The sequence below is a fragment of the Macaca mulatta genome, chromosome 2 (assembly GCF_049350105.2).
Source record: "Macaca mulatta isolate MMU2019108-1 chromosome 2, T2T-MMU8v2.0, whole genome shotgun sequence".
Classification (NCBI taxonomy): Eukaryota; Metazoa; Chordata; class Mammalia; order Primates; family Cercopithecidae; genus Macaca; species Macaca mulatta.
This window is the reverse complement of record NC_133407.1, coordinates 164,105,876-164,126,935: the sequence shown is the minus strand read 5'-3', so window position 1 is coordinate 164,126,935 and position 21,060 is coordinate 164,105,876. Positions and strand designations below refer to the sequence as shown.

Sequence of the window (21,060 nt, the reverse complement as noted above, 5' to 3'; positions counted from 1 at the left end):
CACAGCATAGTATCTAGCATATAACAAGCAGTTAAACAAAAAATGGAAAAAGATATGTTAACATATACTATCTATATATTACTGGTGGCTTTTAAAAAGTGTATCTAGGGTCTTCTTTTTACCAAGCTGTCATGAAATGAGAGAACCAGGGAAATTCCCAGACAACCACCTCCAGCCAGTTTCTTCTGTCATGTGGGAAACTTTTGACACAACCCCGGGTGCTCACAGGGCCTTCTTTCCCTTCAACCTTCTCACAATACTCCCTTGCCATAATGCACACCCAAAGATAAGCCCTTAAAGTTCACAATTTTACTCTGAAGTTAAGTGATCTCAGAGAATAAACACAAAACCATTGAATTTTAGTATCAAATTGTCATTTTAAAGCTACAAATAATTTTCAGCTCTCTCAACAGTTGCAAGCTTGGCATCACCGGCAGGGTACACAGCTTCTCTGTTCTGGCAAAACCACAAGTGACCTTTTTGTCTGGGCTAATGTAAAGCCGGTCTCTACTTATTCTTTCTGGAAAAACAGAGACAGAATGTAGATGTTTTTAAATGAAGGCTAAAATAATGTGGTTTGGCGTATTAGGGGCATGAAATGTTCTCTTTCTCCGCAAGGTTTTAGACTGTCCTGTGTGAAAAGCAGGTTCACTGTGATTTGTCTGAGTCTTGGGAGACAGAATACCTATGCACGCAATAAGTTACAGGAATCTGGCTTGTTACTTACAGCTAGGCAGCAGACAACAGAAGCCTGAAATTCATGTGAGCCAGTCCCCCAAGGCTTAGGAAAGCTGCCTGGGGCACATGGAGCCTCATCTGCACATGCCCACTTGCACCACAGCTGAGGGCCCCCAGGAAGGCAGCCCATCCTGGGTTTTATACTCAAGGGAAACAAGAATCACTGAGCTAAAGCATTGAAGGATATTGTGTAGTGGGGGGACTGGAACAGGTCCCAGGATATTGGATTCCCAGCACATTCTACAGTTATTCTTGAGAACTATAAGCCAGAAAACTGAAAGAACTGGGCCCAGTCCAAGACCTTGAAAACTGTCCTTCACTATACTTGTATTTTATGACTTGTTCTGAGAAGGTGCATGTGTGTGTGCGTGCGTGCATGTACCCATGTTCACATGCAGGGCATATAGGACAGCAGGATAGGAGAGACTCCATAATCGTGCTCTTCACCTCAAATTAGAATCTGGCAAAAGATTGGACTTTCTGAAAATCAGGTAGGATAAGGGCTTCAGCCATTTTGGGTTGAGCACTAAAATTTCATGACACATTCTATTTGATGGAATTCTGTGCAACCTTAAAAGAAGAATGAGGCAATTCCAAAGTATTTTGTTTAGTGTGAAACTCAAGGTTCAAAAGAGTTTGTGTAAGAATAGGCGTGGCTTACACCTAGAGTCTGAGCACTTTGGGAGGCAAAAGCGGGAAGATGACTTAAGCCCAGGAGTTCAAGACCAGCCTGGGCAACATGGCAAAACCCTGTCTCTACAAAAAAAAAAAAAAAAAAAAAAAAAAAGGAAAGAAAGAAAGAAAGAAAAATTAGGTGGCCATGGTGGTGTGTGCCTGTACCAGCCACCTGGGAGGCCAAGGTGGGAGAATTACTTGAGCTCAGGAAGCCAAGGCTGCAGTGAGCCATGATTGCACTGCTACACTTCAGCCTGGGTGACAGAGCAAGACACTGTCAAAAAAGAAAAAAAAAAGTAGTAGGTCAAAAGAAGGGTGTAAAAATCTAAAAAGCATGAGATAGAATATCTTTAGGAGGATGTGCAAGGAAACAATGACATTGCCTGATTTCTGTAGGATCTGGGAAACCTGGGGGAAGGAGATGGAGATTTATTTTTAACCGTGTTTTTGTATTTTTTAAAAAAGTGTATATGTGTAGAGCTATTAAAAAATGCATGTTAGGCCAGGTATGGTGGCTCACACCTCTAATCTCAATGCTTTGAAGTTGAGATGGGAAGATTGCTTGAGACCAGAAGTTTGAGATCAGCGTGAGCAATACAGCGAGACCTCTATCTCTACAAAAAGATTTTTAAAAATTAGCCAGGAATGGTGGTAGGCGCCTGTACTCCATGCTATTTGAGAGGCTGAGGTGGGAGGATCACTTGAGGCCAGGAGGTTGAGGCTGCAGTGAGCTGAGATTATACCACTACACTCCAGCCTGGGTGATAGAGCAAGACCCTGTCTCAAAAACAAACAAACAAACAAATAAATAAATAAATAAAATTAGCTGGGTGTGGTAGTGTGCACCTGTAGTATCAGCTACTCAGGAGTCCAAGGCAGGAGGACTGCTTGAGCTCAAGAGGTTGAGGCTGTGGTGAGCCATTATCACACCACTGCATTTCAGAATTTTGAACATTGATTCCCTGGTCACTTGCTCCTTGTGTACCTGGATCCTAGGCAAGTAGAACCATCTGACTCCACTTTAAAATGGGTGAGTAGGACCCCCTCTCTAAAAGAGGGGTGGGGACTGACCAGCACACCCTACCAGTTGAACAATGCCTTCCCCTAGCAAATATTTATTGACCACTGACTGTGTAGCAAGTACTGTGTTAGGTACTGGGATATCTCAGTGAGCAAAACAGGCCAGGACTCTGCCCTTCTGAAGCTGACGTTCTCCTTGGGGGAGACAGACAGCATACACTGAATTTGAACTGTGGCTCTCTCAGTGTCTCCAGGTAGAAGGGTCTCATCCTCACCTTCTAAAACATGTAATCTCACTTTTCAGAAGGACGAGGTTTAGTCCAGTAAAACTCTTGCATATCTTGTTTCGCCTTGGCCCTCTCAAGCAGTGTCCCTAGGCCCCTGGCCTATCTGAGCTTCAGTTTCTCCACTGGTGAAATGGACATGGCTGTTGTAAGTATTAACAGAGGGCTAGCGGTTCTAGCAATCACCCGAGGAGCCTGCTGGAGCTGCAGAGTCCTGGGCCCTGTTCCAAAGATTCTCATTCTGTGTGTCTGGAGTGGGTCCAGCAGTCTGTCCCAAGTCAATTGGATGGTTGTGAGGCAGGTGGTTCTGGAAGGGACCACTCTGACCCCGCTCGGAGAGCACTGTGCTAGATGTTGGATGTGAAAGAAAGTGAAAGTGCTCTCTCAGTGTCAGCTGTGTTCATGCCAGGCACAAGGGCACCCGGGATTAACTATCTCTGGCCACGGTGTGGGCGGCCAGGAAAACAGCCCTCAGGTCTCCTGCTGTAGGAAAATGATTGACTGACAGCTCCAGCTGCTGCCTTCTGAATCTACCTCTGTCTTTGTGGGGAGGTTGACCCCAGCTAATGACTAAGCAGGATGTGGCTGCTAATGCAGGCTCATTTCTACAAAACACAGATCTGCTGTCACAAAAGACTTTGGCCTGAGGAGTCCCCATTGGCCTGATCAGAATATTCTAGAAACTGTGCTGCAGCACGAGATTCTTCCTATGTAATCCTCTGTTTCCTGCCCGTTCTCTTTCACAGGTGTCAGATGTGCACCACAACCTAAAGGCTCTTCCTGCCTTCTCTAGCACCTTTTATTCTTTACAGGTGTTAGTCCGATAAATCTCTTGTATATCTTGTCTTATCTTGGCATCTTCTTCTCCGAGGACCTGAACTCATACACTCGGCTTCATCTCTAACATCAAGACTGCTTTCAGTAGTGACCTCTGCTGTGCCCTACTTATTGCCACACTCCTTCCTGGTTGCAGCAACACTTGAGCAGTGAGATCGTGCGCACAAGGGGAAGTAAGGGCTAGCCCCTCCAAAATAATCGTATCCTGTGTTCAGCCATGATGGCATGGTCCCAGTGCCTCTTCAGGAGTTGTTGCTGTACAGTATCATTGCTCAGACCATGGATTCTGAGGCTGGCTCATCCTGCTTTAAATCACAGCTCTGCATGATCTCAGGCAAATGACTTAAATTCTCTGTGCCCTACCAGCTGTGTAAAACACAAATGTTTGTACTTAATACACATTACTTAACTTCTGTCACAGAGAAGTAATTTGTACTTATCTGTGATTATTAACTGTGTAATTATCACAGTTAAGTAATTTGTACTTAATACAGTAGTTATTAATACTCACCTCAGAGAGTTATTGTTCAGAAAAGATGATCCTGGCCCTGCTGGTGGGCTGTCTGCCTAACAGCAATGTGTTATGATTTAGGGAATGGCAGACAAGTGCCCCGCCCTCCGCCCCAGCCCCACTGACGTGCCTAGAAATAGTTCTGTGGTTTCTGCCACTCCTTTGGGTGGAGAGGCCATATGGTGCTGGAACCACCTTGGTTCCAGGCCCGGCTCTGCCACTTCCACCAATGTGATCTCTATAGGTCATTTTCTTTTCTAATATTCAGTTTCTTTGTGAATTCAGGAAGTTGAACATCTCCAAAGCTGGACTTGACTTCTAGCCCCAAGATTCTACAAAATGATAGTACTCTCCAGAGGGAAACTTTATCTTCTTCCCTTCTGTCCATTAAATGGACACTTAAAATATATTATTATTTCAGTCCTGTGCTAGGCACTGCGGATTAAAAAATGAAAAGAGAAAGCCTTTGCTTTCAAGTCACTCAGAATCTTCTAGGGAGACACACATGTCCACAGATAATTCCAACACGATGAGGGGTTTCTGGTCACCCAGAGATGAAGGACTTCTGCCTTGGTTATTAGTAACATCCTATCATGGGAAGTGGGAGAGGTGCAGGAAATAGTTTCCTGATCATGTTTGGCTCAAAGAGGAAGGACAGTGTGTTTCAATGCACTCTGGTTAACAAAAAAGAAAGTGTATTTATTTTCATTGAGAAGAAGAAACCGAAAACTCTGGCATTTAAATAAATAAGGAAGAATTTATTTTTCCTTTTCAGGTCATGAGGCTAGTTAATGATTAGTGAAATCCACGTGGGTGTTTTCTGAGAGGCTGGGTTATGTGATCTCTTTGGCTTTAGGGAATTACTCCATACCAGCTCTGAGATTTCCAGCTCAGCAATGCCCCCAGGTCCCTGGAAGAGCTGCTTCTGGGTGGGGGGCCTACTTTTGTGGCTCAGCGTTGGAAGTTCAGGTAAGCCAGGGCTCAGGCCTTGGGAGGAACTTATTTCAGCCAATGATCATATATCTCCAACTACTTATGCAATACCAACTTTTGGAAGGTCCCCTAAAAGCCTTTTGCCTCTTCTGAGGTGAATTTAAAAGAGTAGGGGGGGAAAAAAAACCCTTTTATCATAATCAGAATGATGGTAAACAGGTCACAGAACCTGAACTTTCCCTGGTTATCCGACTCATTTTTTCTAAAACCCACATAAAAAACCCCTTTCACCTTGCACAAGCCAGGACTCACTGTAAGAAAATAAAATTTGGTTAATTCTAAGATATTCATTTTTCATCCCATAAATATCCACCATTCTAAGATATATTTAATTTTAAAATGTAGGTTTTCCAAACTAATAATGATTTTGTCACTGAGATTGTTAGATGTCCTTTCTAATCCGGCAACCTAACTCAAGTGGTTCGTCATCCCAGCTGGGTGATGGAAACTAGTCCCTGCTAACCCCAGATGCCCCTAGGAAAACTTCCCTCAGATGCCAATTTGCATTTATCTTTCCCCAGTAAAGAACTGACGCACTGATCCCACTTGCCTAACATAGCAAATTAACCTGCCCTGCTTTGGGTTCTCAGAAGTTCTCAGGAGACTTCTTCTCACTCTGGTGGTGACCTCACCCTTAGAAAAATCCCCTCCCTCTGCTCCCAACAGCAGGCTGCTTTTCTTTCTTCTCTGCCGGACATTTAATTCTCATTCCCTGGCTCTAGAATATGTCATTGCTTCTGCCTGGAGTTGCTCACATCACCTTTGGATTGATTTCTGTTCTTTGCATCTTCCAAGGGGGCTTCTGTATTCCTATCTCCCTTGTATTCATTATTTTTCTGCTCGACACCCCTCCCTGCTACAAAGTTCCACTTAGGTGACTGCATGCTCTCCTTGCACTCATGGGTGGTTTCTCAGAGGTGCTGTTGAGCTCTGTATGTGCTTTCTCCTACCTCAATTATTTGTTCCTAAAAGGCGAGGATTTGAGGTTTCTGTCTCTTTTAGCATACTTAGTGCTGTGCTCTGTATACCACAGATGTCCAGTGAATGTTGCTGCATTGCTGCTTAGAGGAGGCAATGGGTTGAGCTGATGGGAAGTAGGCTCTGTCTGGGTCAGGCTAACCCTGACTGGAATCCTGGCTCTGTTTCTTTGTAGCTATGTGACCTTGAGGAAGTGGCTTTCTTTACCTGTAGTTGGAGATGATCCTTACCAGATAGGAATGCTGTAAGGACTGAATGAGATCATCGGTGCACAGGGTCTGACTTTTGCAGTTGCTCATTCCCTTACGATTTTACTATTAGCAAATGGTTGTCTAGGCTGATGGAAGTGGAGGGAGCAGGGCTGTCATGAGCCACCTTGGAGAGAAGGTGGGAGGTATCGCCTAGGAGAGCTGTGGGTCCCATTCTGAGAAGTGGGCTTGGCAGGCCCACTTTGTCCCTGCTCAGGAGCCCCAGGCCTCCTTAGGGGCTGGAAGGCATTTGCTAGTTGTCCTGGTTTGAAGGTTGAGGAGTGGGAGGACTAATAGTAAATTGGCATCAAACTCTTTTTGGAAGCTCATCTGTCCGGTAAGCCTGGGGCCTCTGTCACACAGATAAGAGAAGCTCAGAAATTCGGAACCAGGTAGCAGGGTTAGGATCAGGGCAGAAGCTGATCAGGTTCCAACCACATATGTGGGAACCATTCTAGATGTTCTGGGCAGGAAGTGGGCTTATGAAAACATGTTAGCAGGACCTGGGTGTTTCCTTGCCCTGTCCTCTTGCCTTTGTCTCTCGTGTCTTTCTTTTCACACTTACCCAGGGAAGTATTCTCTATTTCCCAACTGCTTCTCTTCCTTTCCCACTGTCAACAGCAACAATATTTATTTAGTTAATGTTCCTTATTCTTACTTTTAGCAGGGCTATCTCAGAAAGTAAGTAAGTTGATGGATAGGCAGAGATAGAAGAGTGTGTGTGTGTGTGTGTGTGTGTGTGTGTGTGTGTGTATGTGTGTGTGGCTGGCAGGGACAGAAATATGCCAAAGGGAAAAGGAAAAAGGATATAATTGTCTTCAGACAGCCTAGATGAAGTAGGTGGAAATAAAGAGGATGCCGGATGCAGAGAGCTCAAGGTAAAGGAAAGGAAGAGCTCAAATGATCGGGAGGGAGGAGGTTCAGGAGGTATCCAGGTGCCTGCTGTCACACAAGGGCAGTAGCTGACCCACATGGGCCTCTTGGAAGTTCAGCCTCCACTCACTTTCCTGACTGTGTGCCCACACAATCTTTCATGGCAACCCCAGTCACACCCAGCTTTTCCTTGGACTATGGAGCTTGAGATTGTTGAGCTCCTTGATCAACCTGGCCCTTGAGCTTCCAGGCCGGCTCAGGAGTCCTCTCCTCCAGATGGGTGCACAAGTCTTCCTCCATCTGGGGTAGATGGCCTTTCTGTGTGTTCTCTCAGTACCTATGTTTCCTGGTCACAGATCTTACATCCCTATTTGCTGTGGGGCTTCCGGCTTATTTTCCCCTTCTCCGCTAGATTTTGAGCTCCCAAAGGACAGTTATGGCTGGCGTCTTCTTCATCCTGGAATCCCCAGAGCCTCACCCAGGCCCTGACACACAGGACACATTCAATAAGCCAAAGGTCTTGGTAACTGAGAAGAAAGAAATTGAGCGGCCTGCAGTCCTCATCTCTACTTCCTGACATTAGGGCAGATTGATTAAATGACACTCATCCTGAAACAATTCAGCCAAAGAAGGGTTCCAGAGGTTGGCCCATTTCAAAGACACTCCTGGCTGCTGATGCCTCAATCCACAGGTCATCTGATGGCACAGCTCTGTCTGTGGGGAGCCCAGGGCTCAAGGGGGTGGCAGGAAGTTCAGGGGCCCATAGTGCTGAGCTGGCGGCAGAGACAGCTGAGTAGAAGCAGCCTGTGACACCAACCTCTCCAAGGCCAGCCTGGACCTGAAGGTGGTACTGCACCCTGCATGCATGGCAGAGCCACCCTCAAGTCAGCTACTGGGAGGGGGCCTCCGCCCTCCTCCCCTCCTGCAGTGTCCTCCCGAGGAGCCTGGAGAAGGGCACCCACTTCCCGACACATGCACCAATGGTTCCTCTGTCATCTCCACATTTGATAAAGTGTCTGATATGGTTTTGTGCCAACTCTGTCACTGCCAGAGCACCCATCCGTTCTTGGTCCAGGTCACACAATCAAAACTGTTTTAGCAAAATAACACTTCTATGAAACAAAAGCACATAGGGGATACCAATCTACAGAACACAGCTGAGAGAGATGCAGGTGGCAGCGTAGAGGAGCACATTTCCAGCATTTACAGATCACAGAGGCCACCCATGGGAACCACGAGCATCCCAGGAGGGTGAAGGGAGCTCTGTCATATATGCCTGAGAGTCACTTCCCATTATGGTAACATGGGTGTTACCAGGCTTTACTCACCCTTCTCTAACATTTCTTCAGTGTCAAAGATTCAAGAACAGAAAACTATAGGCTCTTTTCAGACTCAGACAAGCCAGTATTTCATTCTTCACCCCTCCTTTCTATTGTTTGTAAACCTCTGGTCAGCCTGGCCAGATACTCAGCTGTCACTGTTCTTTGGTTGGAGTGGTGGCTAGGTAGAGTCAGTATCTGAATTTGCTTCCCTATTTTTCAGCTTCAAATACTGGCAATTTTCTTCTCTCCCTTTTCAAACTTTATAACTTTTATCCCATTGTATTGTCTTGTTTCAGTGGTTAGGACTAGGACCTCTAGCACAATATTTAACAGAAGCAGTGGTAGCAGACATTTCTCATCTGTTCCCAGTTCTAGATGGAATACTTCTAATGTTTCCCAGTAAATCTAATCTTTACTATAGGCTTTTAGTAGATATCCTTTCTTATGTTAAAGAGTGTTGAATTTTGTCAAGCGTTCTTTTTTTCTGCTCATCCATTGAGATGAGCATATGATTTTTCTTCTTTAGTTTGTTCATATATGAATTGCATTAGTACTTTTTCTAATGTTAAAATAAACTTTAATTCTTTGCAAAGAATTGACCCAGCAAACCCTGCTGGGCCATGATATACTTTGTGGTCTTGTTATCCCAGATGGATTTAGATTTGCTGATATCTTATCTTAGATTTCTGTTTATGTTCATACATGAAAGTAGCCTTTAGTTTTTCTTCTCGCCTGTCCTTGTGCAGTTTTGGTATGTTGGATATTCTCATAGAATGAACTGGAATCCTGTCTCCCATTTTCTATTCCTGGAACAGCATGTGTAAGCTAGGGATTGCTGGATTTATAGAATTCCTCTGTAAAACTCTCAGGCTTCTTAGACTTTTTTTTGAGGGATAGTTTTGAAACTAGTGTTTCAATTCCTTTATGCTATAGTTTTACATTTGATTTTCTGTTTTTCCTTTCTTGACTAAGTTTTGGTAAGTTACATTTTTCTAGGAAATTATCCATTTTCTAGCAAAATATCAGTATTTTCAGTTTTGGGGTACATATAAACTTTTTTATGGTTTAAGGAAATCTACTGTCTGTATTTATATCCCCTTTTTATTCCTGATATTGTTTACTTGTACCTTCCCTTTTTTCTCTTATTCTGTCTTATCAAAAGTACATCTAGCTCATTATTCTTTTTCAAGAGCTAGTTTTGAGTACTGGCTCTTCGTGTGTGACAGCTACTTCTTTAGGCAGTAGAGTGAATAAAATGGATTTTAAAAACCCCTGCTTTGTTCAAAAGTACATTCTAATGTGGACTGACCACCAATAGACAATAGTATAATAACTTGGCAAATTCCATAGTAGATTAGAAGGTGATGATTGCTAACAAATAGACCAGGGTAAGGAAGATTGAGAGAAATGAGGTGAGGAACACAAGCAGGTTACAACTGAAATAGGATGTGAGAATAGAGAAGAGAGCACTTGACAAGCAAAGACTTGAAGGAGGGGAAGGAACTGCCATGTAGATACATAAGGGAAGTGCATTACAGGCAGAAGGAATGGCCGGGCAAAGACCCTCAGGCAGGAAGCCATCTAGAGTGAGGAAGGGCCAGGAGAATAACTGGCTGCAAAAGTGAGTGATTTTAGCATAAGGCAAAGGACTCTTGGAGTGGGGTGGATTAGCTCAGTTAGGGCCTTACAGTCCGTTGTTAGGACTTCAGGTTTCTATCTGAGTGAAAAGGCTTGGACACTTTTGCACAGAGATGTAACGTGACTCGACTGACTTAAAGAAAAATCTTGACTGCTGTGTTGCAAATAGACTGAAGGGGCCAAAAGAGAGGGCAAGAAACGCAGTTGCAGGCTATGGCAGTGGTTGTGAGAGATGATGATGGCTTGGACCAAGGTGGTGAGAAAGGTTAGATTCTGAATATTTCATTCTGATGTTCAAGCTAACAGAACTTACCAATTGTATGTGGGAAGTGAGAGACAGGGAAGAGTCAAAGACATCCCAGGCAACTTTGCAAAGCCTGAGAAATTGTAATGACTGGTTGCTACCAATGTTGCTCATATTTCCTTATTTTCTATTTCTTCCATTTCAACTATTACCTTTATATTTCTTTCCCTATATTTTATTTGGGATTACTGTGGTATTCTTTTCTGAGTTAAAATATTAACTTATTTAATCTGAGTCTTTCCCTTTTCCCCCCTAACATTTGCATGTAAGGTTATACATTTTTCCCTATTAAAAGGTAAACTTAGGCGCATCAAAATTTTAAAGAGATTATTTGAACAAACAGTGATTCATGGTTTGGGCAGCTTCACATTGCAAGTGGCTCAGGGCTCCACCAAAGGGGTATGAGGAAGAAATTTTATAAGGTGCCTATGGAGCAAGGCAAAGAAAATATTTGATTGATTAAAGTGGAGCAGTACCTTAAGGTCCCTAGGTTAGTTGGCAGCTTCTGAGTGCTAAAGCTTAAGCCTCATAGGACATAGCTGTTCACTATGAGTTGAGGTTTGGTGAGCTTCTATAGGAACTCAAGCACTAGAGCTGCCTCAGTCTAATGGCTTCCCAAGTAATTATTTTAACAACCCAAGTGCTGTTTTAGCCACTCTTTGCAAGTTTTGATATGTGTTGATTTTATTGTCATTTAGTTTTTAATATTCTGTAGTTTTCATTGTGATTATTCTTTAACCCATACATTCCTTAAAAGGTTAAAAGGGTGTTTTTCTGTGGGTAGGAGTGTAAATTAGTATAGCCACTATGGAGAATAGGATGGAGGCTCCTCAGAAAACTAAAGATAGAACTTCCATATGATCCAGCAATTCCACTACTGGGTATATATCCAAAAGAAAGGAAAGGAAGTCAGTATATCAAAGAGATATCTGCACTTTCATGTGTATTTCAGCACTGTTCACAATAGCCAAGATATAGAACCAACCAACCTAAGAATCCATCAACAGATGAATGAATAAAAAAAAGAAGATGTGGTATATATACACAAAGGAATACTATTCAGCCTTTAAAAAGAAGGAAATCCTGTCATTTGCAGCAACATGGATGGAACTGGAGGCCATTGTGTTAAGTGAAATAAACCAAGAACAGAAAGACAAATATCACGTTTTCACACATATGCAGGAGCTAAAAAGGTGGATTCATGATGATAGTAGTAGATTGTGGCTCCCAGAGGCTGAGAAGGGGAGAGGAGTTGGGAATGAAGAGGAGAAAAGAATATATGTGTATTTATTACCACTGAACTGTACACTTAAAAAAGGTAAAGATGATAATTTATATATTTTTTTACCTGAATATAAAAAATTTTTAAAAATCTTGAACAAGTTTCAGCAATATATGTCCATGAGGAATTGTGCCCAGGAGCTTCTCTTTGTGTGGGCTGGTAAAAATACCACAGGCACATGGGATGGGCTTGTCTTATTGGAAAAAATGGGAGGGGGTGTTTTTACATTTCCAAATGTATATTAAAATAATTTTTGTTATTGATTTCTAGTTTTATTACATTTTATTTAGATGATATTGATTCTCTGGTGATTATTTGGGCCTGCTTTGTGACATATTATGGTTATTTAAAAGGACTCAGACTCTCTGATGGATGCAGGCTTCCCTATGTGAACAACAGAGCAGATTGACTCATTAATGTGGTTCACGTCTCATGCTGAAGCACAGTCCTTTCATCTTTTCTTTAAAGAGCCAAACGCTGGGGGAGGCTGATAAAAGGATGGAGTCAGGCATTAGCTCTCTCATGTGCTGTGGGAATTCAAACCGCAGGCTGAAGAGCTTAGGGCTCGCACTCTCAGAGTGGGCTTCTTCCCAGGAGCCTCCAAACCTGTCTGCTTGGTCTGGCTCTGCAAGGGGATTGGGGATAAAGTCTGGGGGCTCAGAAGCAGTGATGGGGAAACCTCTAGTCTACCTCAGCAATGCTCCAGAAGGCCTCGTGGCTTGAGGTATTCTCCACACTCATAGCACCATACACCAGAGCATCCCAGATCCACACCCCGGTTGTATATGGGCTCCCAGTTACCTCTGATAGCAGATGATCACTCCAGAAACCTAAAGTTACGTCTTCCTTGACAAAGGGGCCCACACAAACCAAAGTCTGCAATCCGGACCTCTCCTCTGAACCTCTGATTCTGTGAATCACTTTGTCTGGTGGCAGCAATGCTGTGTGGGGCCCTGTTCTGTGGGTCAGCGTGCACCCTGCTGCTCCTGCCAGTCTCCCTGTGGGATGCATGGAAGTCAGGGACCACACCTCTGCATCACAGAAGTGGGGATCAGGGTGGGATGCTAGGTATTGAAAATGGGCCAGATTTTCAGCTCCCTGGGAAGCAGGAGTTTCACGTTGCCTTTTCTGTTCAGTGTTTTTTAAAGGCCTACAGTTATCTTGGCCAGAGAATTTCCATTGTAAAGGTATCTGTTGTAAGGTGCTGTGAAGTAGATGGGGCTTGTTAAGGCTCTTCTCTACCATCTCTCTAGGCCATGGGCTGGGCACTGGAAGGCTATGGCAGGGCTCTTGACTGCTCATAAGGACAAGAAGTGATTAGGCGGGGCTCAAGGGTTGGAAATCCTTCTGGGACAGAGTGTTCAGACTAGAGTGAGGCTAGTCCCCAGGGCAACTGTTCATTTGGCTGACCAGGGTTCTATTTAGACTTCTCTACTAGTTTGCTAGGGATGCCATTATGAAGTGCTGTGGACTGGGTGGCTTGAACAATGGAAATGTATTGCCTCACAGTTCTGGAGGCTGGAAGTCTGAGATCAAGATGTTGGCAGTGTTAGTTCCTTCAGGGCAATGAGCAAAGGATCTGTTCCAGGCCCCTGCCCTTAGCTTGTAGATGGCCACTGTCTCCCTGTGTCTTTACATTGTCTTTCCTCTGTCTGTGTCCAAATTTCCTCTTTATATAAAGACAATAGTCATATTGATTTAGGCCCACTCTGTTGCACTCCTTTTAACCTTTGTAAAGACCCTACCTCCAAATACTGTCACATTCTGAAGTATTGGGGGTTAAGATTTCAACATATGAATTTTGGGGGATGAGACTCAGTTCAGCCCAGAACAACAGCCATTTCACCATGGCCTTTAAGCTCATCTAGTTGAGGAATATCTCTTCTCTTGCTATTTTGTCCTTAGGCATGAAAAATATTCACAGAGTTTCATTACAGAAGTGATGCAGGCTGTAATAAATGAGTGATTATTGCACTAAGTGATGTATAATAAACCCCATGACTGCAGGCCCCTGTTTCTTGCTTCCTTCCAAGGTTGTCTTTCTTCCTTCTAAGAACAGATGACCTCACATTTGGATGTTTCTCGTTTGTTTTATTTTCCTCCAGGGGATGCACCTCCTACCCCACAGCCAAAGTGCGCTGAGTTCCAGAGCGCCAACCTTTTTGAAGGCTCCGATCTCAAAGTCCAGTTTCTCCTCTTTGTCCCTTCGAATCCTAACTGTGGGAAGCTAGTAGAAGGAAGCAGTGACCTCCAAAACTCTGGGTTCAATGCCACTCTGGGAACCAAACTAATTATCCATGGATTCAGGTGGGAGTTAACTAACTAACAGGACCTCTCAGCTACGAATGATCAAGTAACCATAATACCATAAGAAGTTAGTGGGGAACAAGAGGGAAGAATGAGTTTACCAAAGGTCACATGTTCCATCCCTCATGTCCTGCTGTCTTTGATGGGTCTCATGTCAACATGCACACATGGTGTTCATTCTTATTGGTCATGTATCGTACTTCCCCAGCCAGTCTTGTCTACACACTCACAAACAGTACATGTCTGTGACTCTGGACAAATCTCCATACACAGAGCCTTTATTACCCAGGGTTGTATTTCCCCTTCTTCACTTCTTCCCTGGTTTTATGACCTAAGAAACTTCCATTTGTGGGTGCCACTTCCATCATACCCAGAGGTTATGGGTGTGATGGAGCTATGTAGTTCTCTTCTTCAATTTCTCTGACACTCTCCAGTCCACATTTTGTTGTAATATACAGTCACTGAGTCTCAATTCCAATCACCATCCTTTCTTTGAACAGCTTTTCTCCAAAGCCCATCAATAAGCCCAGAAATAGAGAAAGGTTTATGGGAGGAAAGAGGGAGAGAATATGGTAAAGTAACAGCACCATGGAACAAGTAGAGTTCGGGGCACCCAATGAAAAGGTAGACACAAAGGCCATGCACAAAGGACCACCATTTCCTGATCTCTGGCCTGTCTCTGCCTCTCAGGTCCCTGGACTCCAAGGACTCAGCCACGTTTCCTTAGGCTTCTCTTCTTGCTTCCTTGCTCTTGTGCCAAAGCCTCTCCTCTAGCAAAGCTTACATTCGACCACTTTCCAAGGCTGAGTGTGTACCTCCAACCCAGGGATAGCTAATAGAGGTGGAGAGCTCCGTCAGGCGAGGCACTCTGTCTGCTCTTAAATCCCGCAACCCCATTCTCTGGCACACACCCAGTCCGCACTCCTCTGCCCGCATGAGCGTGCTCTCTTTGCTTCTATACTGGGAGCCATCAAAAAACTTATTTCCTGATCCCAATCTGTTGGGAAAGATTTCTAAACATTTTTCTATCATTTTCCTTTTCCTGGAAAACTCCCATTATACTGTAAGTTCCAGAAGGATAGGGACGATATCTTATTTGTCTTTATTTTTTGGAAAGCACCTAGCATACTGCCTGGCCCATAGATACTCAATAAATGTTTGTTGAATAAATCGATGGGTGAATGAGAGAAAAAACAAACAAGGAAGGAAAAAGAAAGAAAGAGAAAGGAAGAAAAGAAAGGAAAGGAAGGGAAAGGAAAGGAAGGGAGGGAGGGAGGGAGGGGGAGAGAGAGAGAGAGAGAGAGAGAAAGAAAGAAAGAAAGAAAGAAAGAAAGAAAGAAAGAAAGAAAGAAAGAAAGAAAGAAAGAAAGAAAGAAAGAAAGAAAGACAGAGAAGGAAAGAAGAAAAAAAGAAAATGTCCACAAAGAAAGAGCCTATATTTTAGAATGAGAATTAAGATTGCAAATCTTAACTCTAGGGCACAAAGCTATCTTTTCCTTTCCACAAATAACACAAATGGAGCGATGCAATGTATACAGTTTATGTGGTTTATGCATTGTGCAAAGGTGCCTGACAAAAGGCTGATGGGGCTGAAATCCAACCTGAGTTCTGAACCCTGGCATGAGGCTGCCTCTACCTGGAACAAAAGGCAAAGTTTTATAATTTACACAAAGACTGCATATGTGCTGGCGGAAGGGCTGACAACTTTGGAATTGTGTCCTCCCTATGCTCCAAGTGCTGTGTAATAAACTGCTCTAGTTTTGACTTCTTTTCTGGGTTTGGGATTAATAGAGGTTTTAAATGACAATGAGTATCCACTTGGTGGGTAATTTCTCCATCCTTTTTTGGGCCCCTCTCTAGTGTTTTAGGAACAAAGCCTTCCTGGATTGATAAATTCATTAGAACTCTTCTGCGTGCAACGAATGCTAATGTGATTGTCGTGGACTGGATTTATGGGTCTACAGGGGTCTACTTCTTAGCTGTGAAAAATGTGATTAAGTTGAGCCTCAAGATCTGCCTTTTCCTCAATAAACTAATGGTAGGTGCAGAAGAGCTTCAGGTGAGTTTGGGCTGCGTATGAGGAGAGAGGGTCAGAAAGACAAAAGCACTGCCTGAGGAGGCTTAGGGTGGAAACAGAGTCACTGGGTAGCTTGGTGGTCTTGGGTTCAAATCTTGACTTTGCCACTCACAGCACTGACCTTAGGCAGGTTATTGAACATTCTGAGCTTCCCACTGCTCCTCTGTAAAATGTGTCATGGCACATTGGACAGCGAATGCAGATGGCCTGGTACTTAGTTGTCCCTCAAGAGAGAATGGCCGTGGTCATTACTCACATACTTTGGGCACCAAAAGGAGAGTGAGTGGGTTGTCAGGGTGGGAAGCCCAGGAAGAGAAGAAGTGATTAATGATGAGAGTGCTGTCCATTTTCCCTCCAAAGTAAGTGTGGTGGTTCTGTCATGCCCAGGGCCTCGGCTTCTGAAGCTTTCGGGGAAAGCCTGCCACTGCGAAGCCAGCAGACTCTGTGGCCCACGGGGAGCTCACTGCCCCTGCTCTTCTAGGTGCTGGGTGTGTCGGAATCCTCAATCCACATCATTGGTGTTAGCCTGGGGGCCCACGTTGGGGGCATGGTGGGACAGCTCTTCGGAGGCCAGCTGGGACAGATCACAGGTAACATTCATCCCTGCCCATCCTCCAGGCTTTAGAGATAGAAAAGCTTTCCCTGAAAATCTCTCCTCTAAGGCAAGCAGAGGGGAGTATGGAGCCTTTGTTCTTACAATCAAGTCACCTATTACCACTAAAATTTATTTATTGTGGTTCTTTTGTATAAAATGGTGTGTGTTATTATTGCATGATTTCTAATATCAATGTGAGAGGCCATGTATTTCTTTTTTCACTTTTTATTTTTAAATTTCTTATTTAAAAAATTTTATTTTAGATTCAGGGTTTACGTGTGCAGGTTTATTACATGGGTATAGCATGCAATGCTGAACTTTGGGCTTCTAATGATCTCGTTGCCCAAGTAGCAATCAGTACTTGATAGGCAGTTATTCCACCCTTTCCCCTTGCTTTTCCTCCCCCTTTTGGAATCCCCAGTGCCAATCGTTCCCATCTTTGTGTCCATGTGCACCCAATGTTTAGTTCCCACTTGTAAGTGAGAACATGCAGTATTTGGTTTTCTGTTTCTGCATTAATTGGCTTAGGAAAATGACCTCCAGCTACATTCATGTTGCTGCAGAGGACATAATTTCATTGTTTTTTATAGCTGTGTAGAATTCCATAGGGTATGTGGACCACAGTTTCTCTATCCAGTCTACCATTGGTGGGCACCTGGGTTGATTCCATGTCTTTGCTATTGTGAATAGTGTTGCAATGAACATACTAGTGCAGGTATCCTTTTGGTAGAAGAAATTCTTTTTGTTTGGGTATATATCTAGCAACGAGATTGCTGGGTCAAATGGTGATTTTATTTTTAGTTCTTTCAGGAATCTTCAGATTGCTTTCCACACTGGCTGAACTTATTTACATGCCCACCAACAGTGTATAACTATTCCCTTTTCTCTGCAGCCTTGCCAACATCTATTTATTTATTTTCTACTTTTTAATAGTGGCAATTCTGACTGGTGTGAGATGGTATATCACGGTGTGATGATTAGTGATGGTGAGCATTTTTTCATATGTTTGTTAGCCACTTGTATGTCTTCTTTCAAGAAGTCTCTTTTCATGTCCTTCACCCTCATTTTAATGGGGTTGTTTTTTCTTGTTCATTTGTTCAAGTTCCTTATAGATTCTGGATATTAGTCCTTTGTCAGATGCATAGTTTGTGAATATTTTCCCCCATTCTGTAGGTTGTCTGTTTACTCCATTGGTTGTTTCTTTTGCTGTGCAGAAGGTCTTTAGTTTAAGTCTCACTTGCCAATTTTTGTTTTTGTTTCATTTGCTTTTGAGGACTTGGTCATAAATGCTTTGCCTAAGGCTAATATTCAGGAGAGTATTTCCCAGATTTTCTTCTAGGATTTTTATAGTTTGAGGTCTTACATTTAAGTCTTTAATCCTTCTTGAGTAAGTTTTGTATATGGTGAGAGCTATGGGTCCAGAATCATTCTCCTGCATATGGTCAGCCAGTTTTCCCACATCATTTATCGAATAGGGTATCTTTTTCTCTAAAAAAAAGTGTTAATTTTTGTCAACTTTGTCAAATGTCTGATGGTGATAGGTGTGCTTCTTTATTTCAGTGATCTCTATTCTGTTCCATTGGCCTATGTATCTATTTTTGTACCAGTACCATACTGTTTTGATTACTGTAGGCTTATAGTATAGTTTGAAATTGGGTAGTGTGATGCATCCAGCTTTATTCTTTTTGCTCAGGATTGCCTTGGCTATTTGGGCTCTTTTTTGTGCCATATAAATTTTAGAATAGATTTTTATAATTCTGTGAAAAATGACATTGGTAATTTGGTAGGGATTGAATCTGTAGATGGCTTTGGGCAAAATGGATATTTTAATGATATTTATTCTTCCAACCCTGCATAGAATACAGAATACTTTGGCAAATATTATGCAAAAGCATAGAATATTTTTGCATTTGTTTGTGTCACCTGTGATTTTTTTTTTTTTTTTTTTTTTATTTTTTTTAGCAGGGTTTTAGAGTTATCCTTGTACAGCTCTTTCGCTCTTTTGGTTAGGTGTGCTTCTAGGTACTTTATTTTTGTGTGTGACTATCATAAATGAGATTGCATTCTTGATTTGGCTCTCAGATTGAATGTTCTTAGTGCATAGAAATGCAACTGACTTTTGTACATTGATTTTGTGTCCTGAGACTTTGCTGGAGTTGTTTTTCAGGTCTAGAAGTCTTTTGGTCAAACATTTAGGGTTCTCTTCATTGATGAAGAGAGACAATTTGACTTCCTCTTTTCCTATTTAGATGCCTTTTATTTCTTTCTCTTGCCTGATTGCTCTGGCAAGCACTTCCCCTTCTATTTCTTTCTGAGCCTCAGTTTCTACATCTGTAAAATAGTGGTAACAGCCCACATCTCCTTGGCCCACTGTGGAAATAAACTTTACACAGTTTTGCTATATACATGTAAAAGTGTGGAGGACTTTATGCTTCCAGAGCCACTCTCAGTTAATAAGGGACTGCAGTTGTATGGCAAAAACCCTCAGCTTCCTGGCCTTTCAGTGGGACAATTCTGGGTCTTGTTTTACAGAATCTCACAGAGGCACTCCAGTGGGGTGAAAGCCCATGGGGATATCCTACTCACTACTATTTTCCTTTATTTCCTGACCTGCTTTCCCACTCCCTCACCATGCTTTCTGAGACTTTCTCCCAAATCTACCTTGAACTCTTGTGGCAGGGTCTGCTTTTTGTAGGGGAAGGGAAGAGATCCAAACTGAGACATGGGAATAGTAGTATTCACAGTTATCACTGTGTTATGGTGAGGACTACAGTGTGTAAAACTGCCTGGCGTAAAGCCTGGTCCATAGTTACTGCTCGAAGAAATTGTAGCTATTGCTGTTACTATATGAAGGCAGTAACAAGCTTTACATTATATTAACTTCTATCAAATAATTGGTGTTATCAAGCTCTTTTTTTTTTTTTTTTTTTGAGATGGAGTCTTGCTCTGTTGCCCAGGTTGGAGTGCAGTGGCATGATCTCGACTCACTGCAACCTCTGCCTCCCGGGTTCATGCCATTCTCCTGCCTCAGCCCCCCTAGTAGCTAGGACTACAGGCGCCCGCCACCACGCCCGGCTAATTTTTTGTATTTTTAGTAGAGACGGGGTTTCGCCATGTGAGCCAGGATGGTCTCGATCTCCTGACCTCGTGATCTGCCAGCCTCGGCCTCACAGAGTGCTGGGATTACAGGCATTAGCCACCACGCGCAGCCTCAAGCTCATCTTAGAGCCAGAGAAACTGGGTCATTGAGAGGTTACCTCTAGAGAGACAACAGAGAGTGGGGTTTCCTGAGGAAGATGGTCCTCAGCTAATTCTCCCAACCCTTGGGTCTTTTCAGGGAGGCTCTACGATCTGCACTGGAAGTGGTGGGTGTGTGGTGGGTCCATGAATGTTCCTGCAGCTGAGAGGAAAGTGGTCCCTCATATCAGTCTCTTCTCACAGGCCTGGACCCCGCTGGACCTGAGTACACCAGCGCCAGTGTGGAGGAGCGCTTGGATGCCGGAGATGCCCTCTTCGTGGAAGCCATCCACACAGACACTGACAGTGAGCTGGGGTGACCTTCCTGGGGTGAGGGAATGAGCTCAAGGCAGCGCCTAGGAGGCTGGCATCTAGCTGTGTGACCCTGGGCAGAGATGCCCTGCCCCCTCTCTGAGATTCTGCTGCACAGTGAGGAGTTTACCAAAATGATATTGAAAATCTCTTCTGGCTCTGGCTCTGTGACCACTGAGGTGAATGGTTGTATTTTTTAGCCACCATAGGCAGGAGGATTCTCACTCACAGACCAAAAGTACTTGGTTATGAATCTCACTTTCTTTTTTTTTTTTTTTTTTTTTTTTTTTTTTTTTGAGACGGAGTCTCGCTCTGTCGCCCAGGCTGGAGTGCCGTGGCCGGATCTCAGCTCACTGCAAGCTCCGCCTCCCAGGTTCACGTCATTCTCCCGCCTCAGCCTCCCGAGTAGCTGGGACTACAGGCGCCCGCCACTTCGCCCGGCTAGTTTTTTGTATTTTTTAGTGGAGACGGGGTTTCACCGTGTTAGCCAGGATGGTCTCGATCTCCTGACCTCGTGATCCACCCGTCTCGGCCTCCCAAAGTGTTGGGATTACAGGCTTGAGCCACCGCGCCCGGCCGAATCTCACTTTCTGATTCAAACGAATGCAGCAACAACAGTGTGCTAAGCAGTACTGGGTAGGGCATTGCTGTCTGGCTGACTTATGGGAAAGTCATGAAGCTTTTTTAGGATGGGTGTGCCTGGTCCCAAGGGATTGGGCCCCCGCAGGCAGGCAGGCGTGTCACAACTTCCCTCCTCCCCAGATGACAAGCTTGGCCCTTCAGTCCAGTGGAGAATAAGAATCCCTCTTCTGGGCAGGGCGCTGTGGCT

At 43.8% G+C, this 21,060-nt stretch overlaps 1 protein-coding gene across 1 annotated transcript in view; it reads left to right on the top strand.

Moving 5' to 3' along the window:
• Positions 1 to 4,734: 4,734 nt before the first annotated feature.
• The window catches only part of PLA1A (phospholipase A1 member A), a 33,136-nt gene continuing 16,810 nt past the window's right edge, over positions 4,735 to 21,060 (top strand). Inside the window, exons 1-5 of the mRNA XM_015129959.3 lie at positions 4,735 to 5,034; positions 13,809 to 14,010; positions 15,871 to 16,048; positions 16,569 to 16,677; positions 20,124 to 20,225. Coding sequence (XP_014985445.3) covers positions 4,962 to 5,034; positions 13,809 to 14,010; positions 15,871 to 16,048; positions 16,569 to 16,677; positions 20,124 to 20,225 — 664 coding nt within the window. The 5' untranslated portion in view covers positions 4,735 to 4,961. The remainder of the gene's footprint in view (positions 5,035 to 13,808; positions 14,011 to 15,870; positions 16,049 to 16,568; positions 16,678 to 20,123; positions 20,226 to 21,060) is intronic.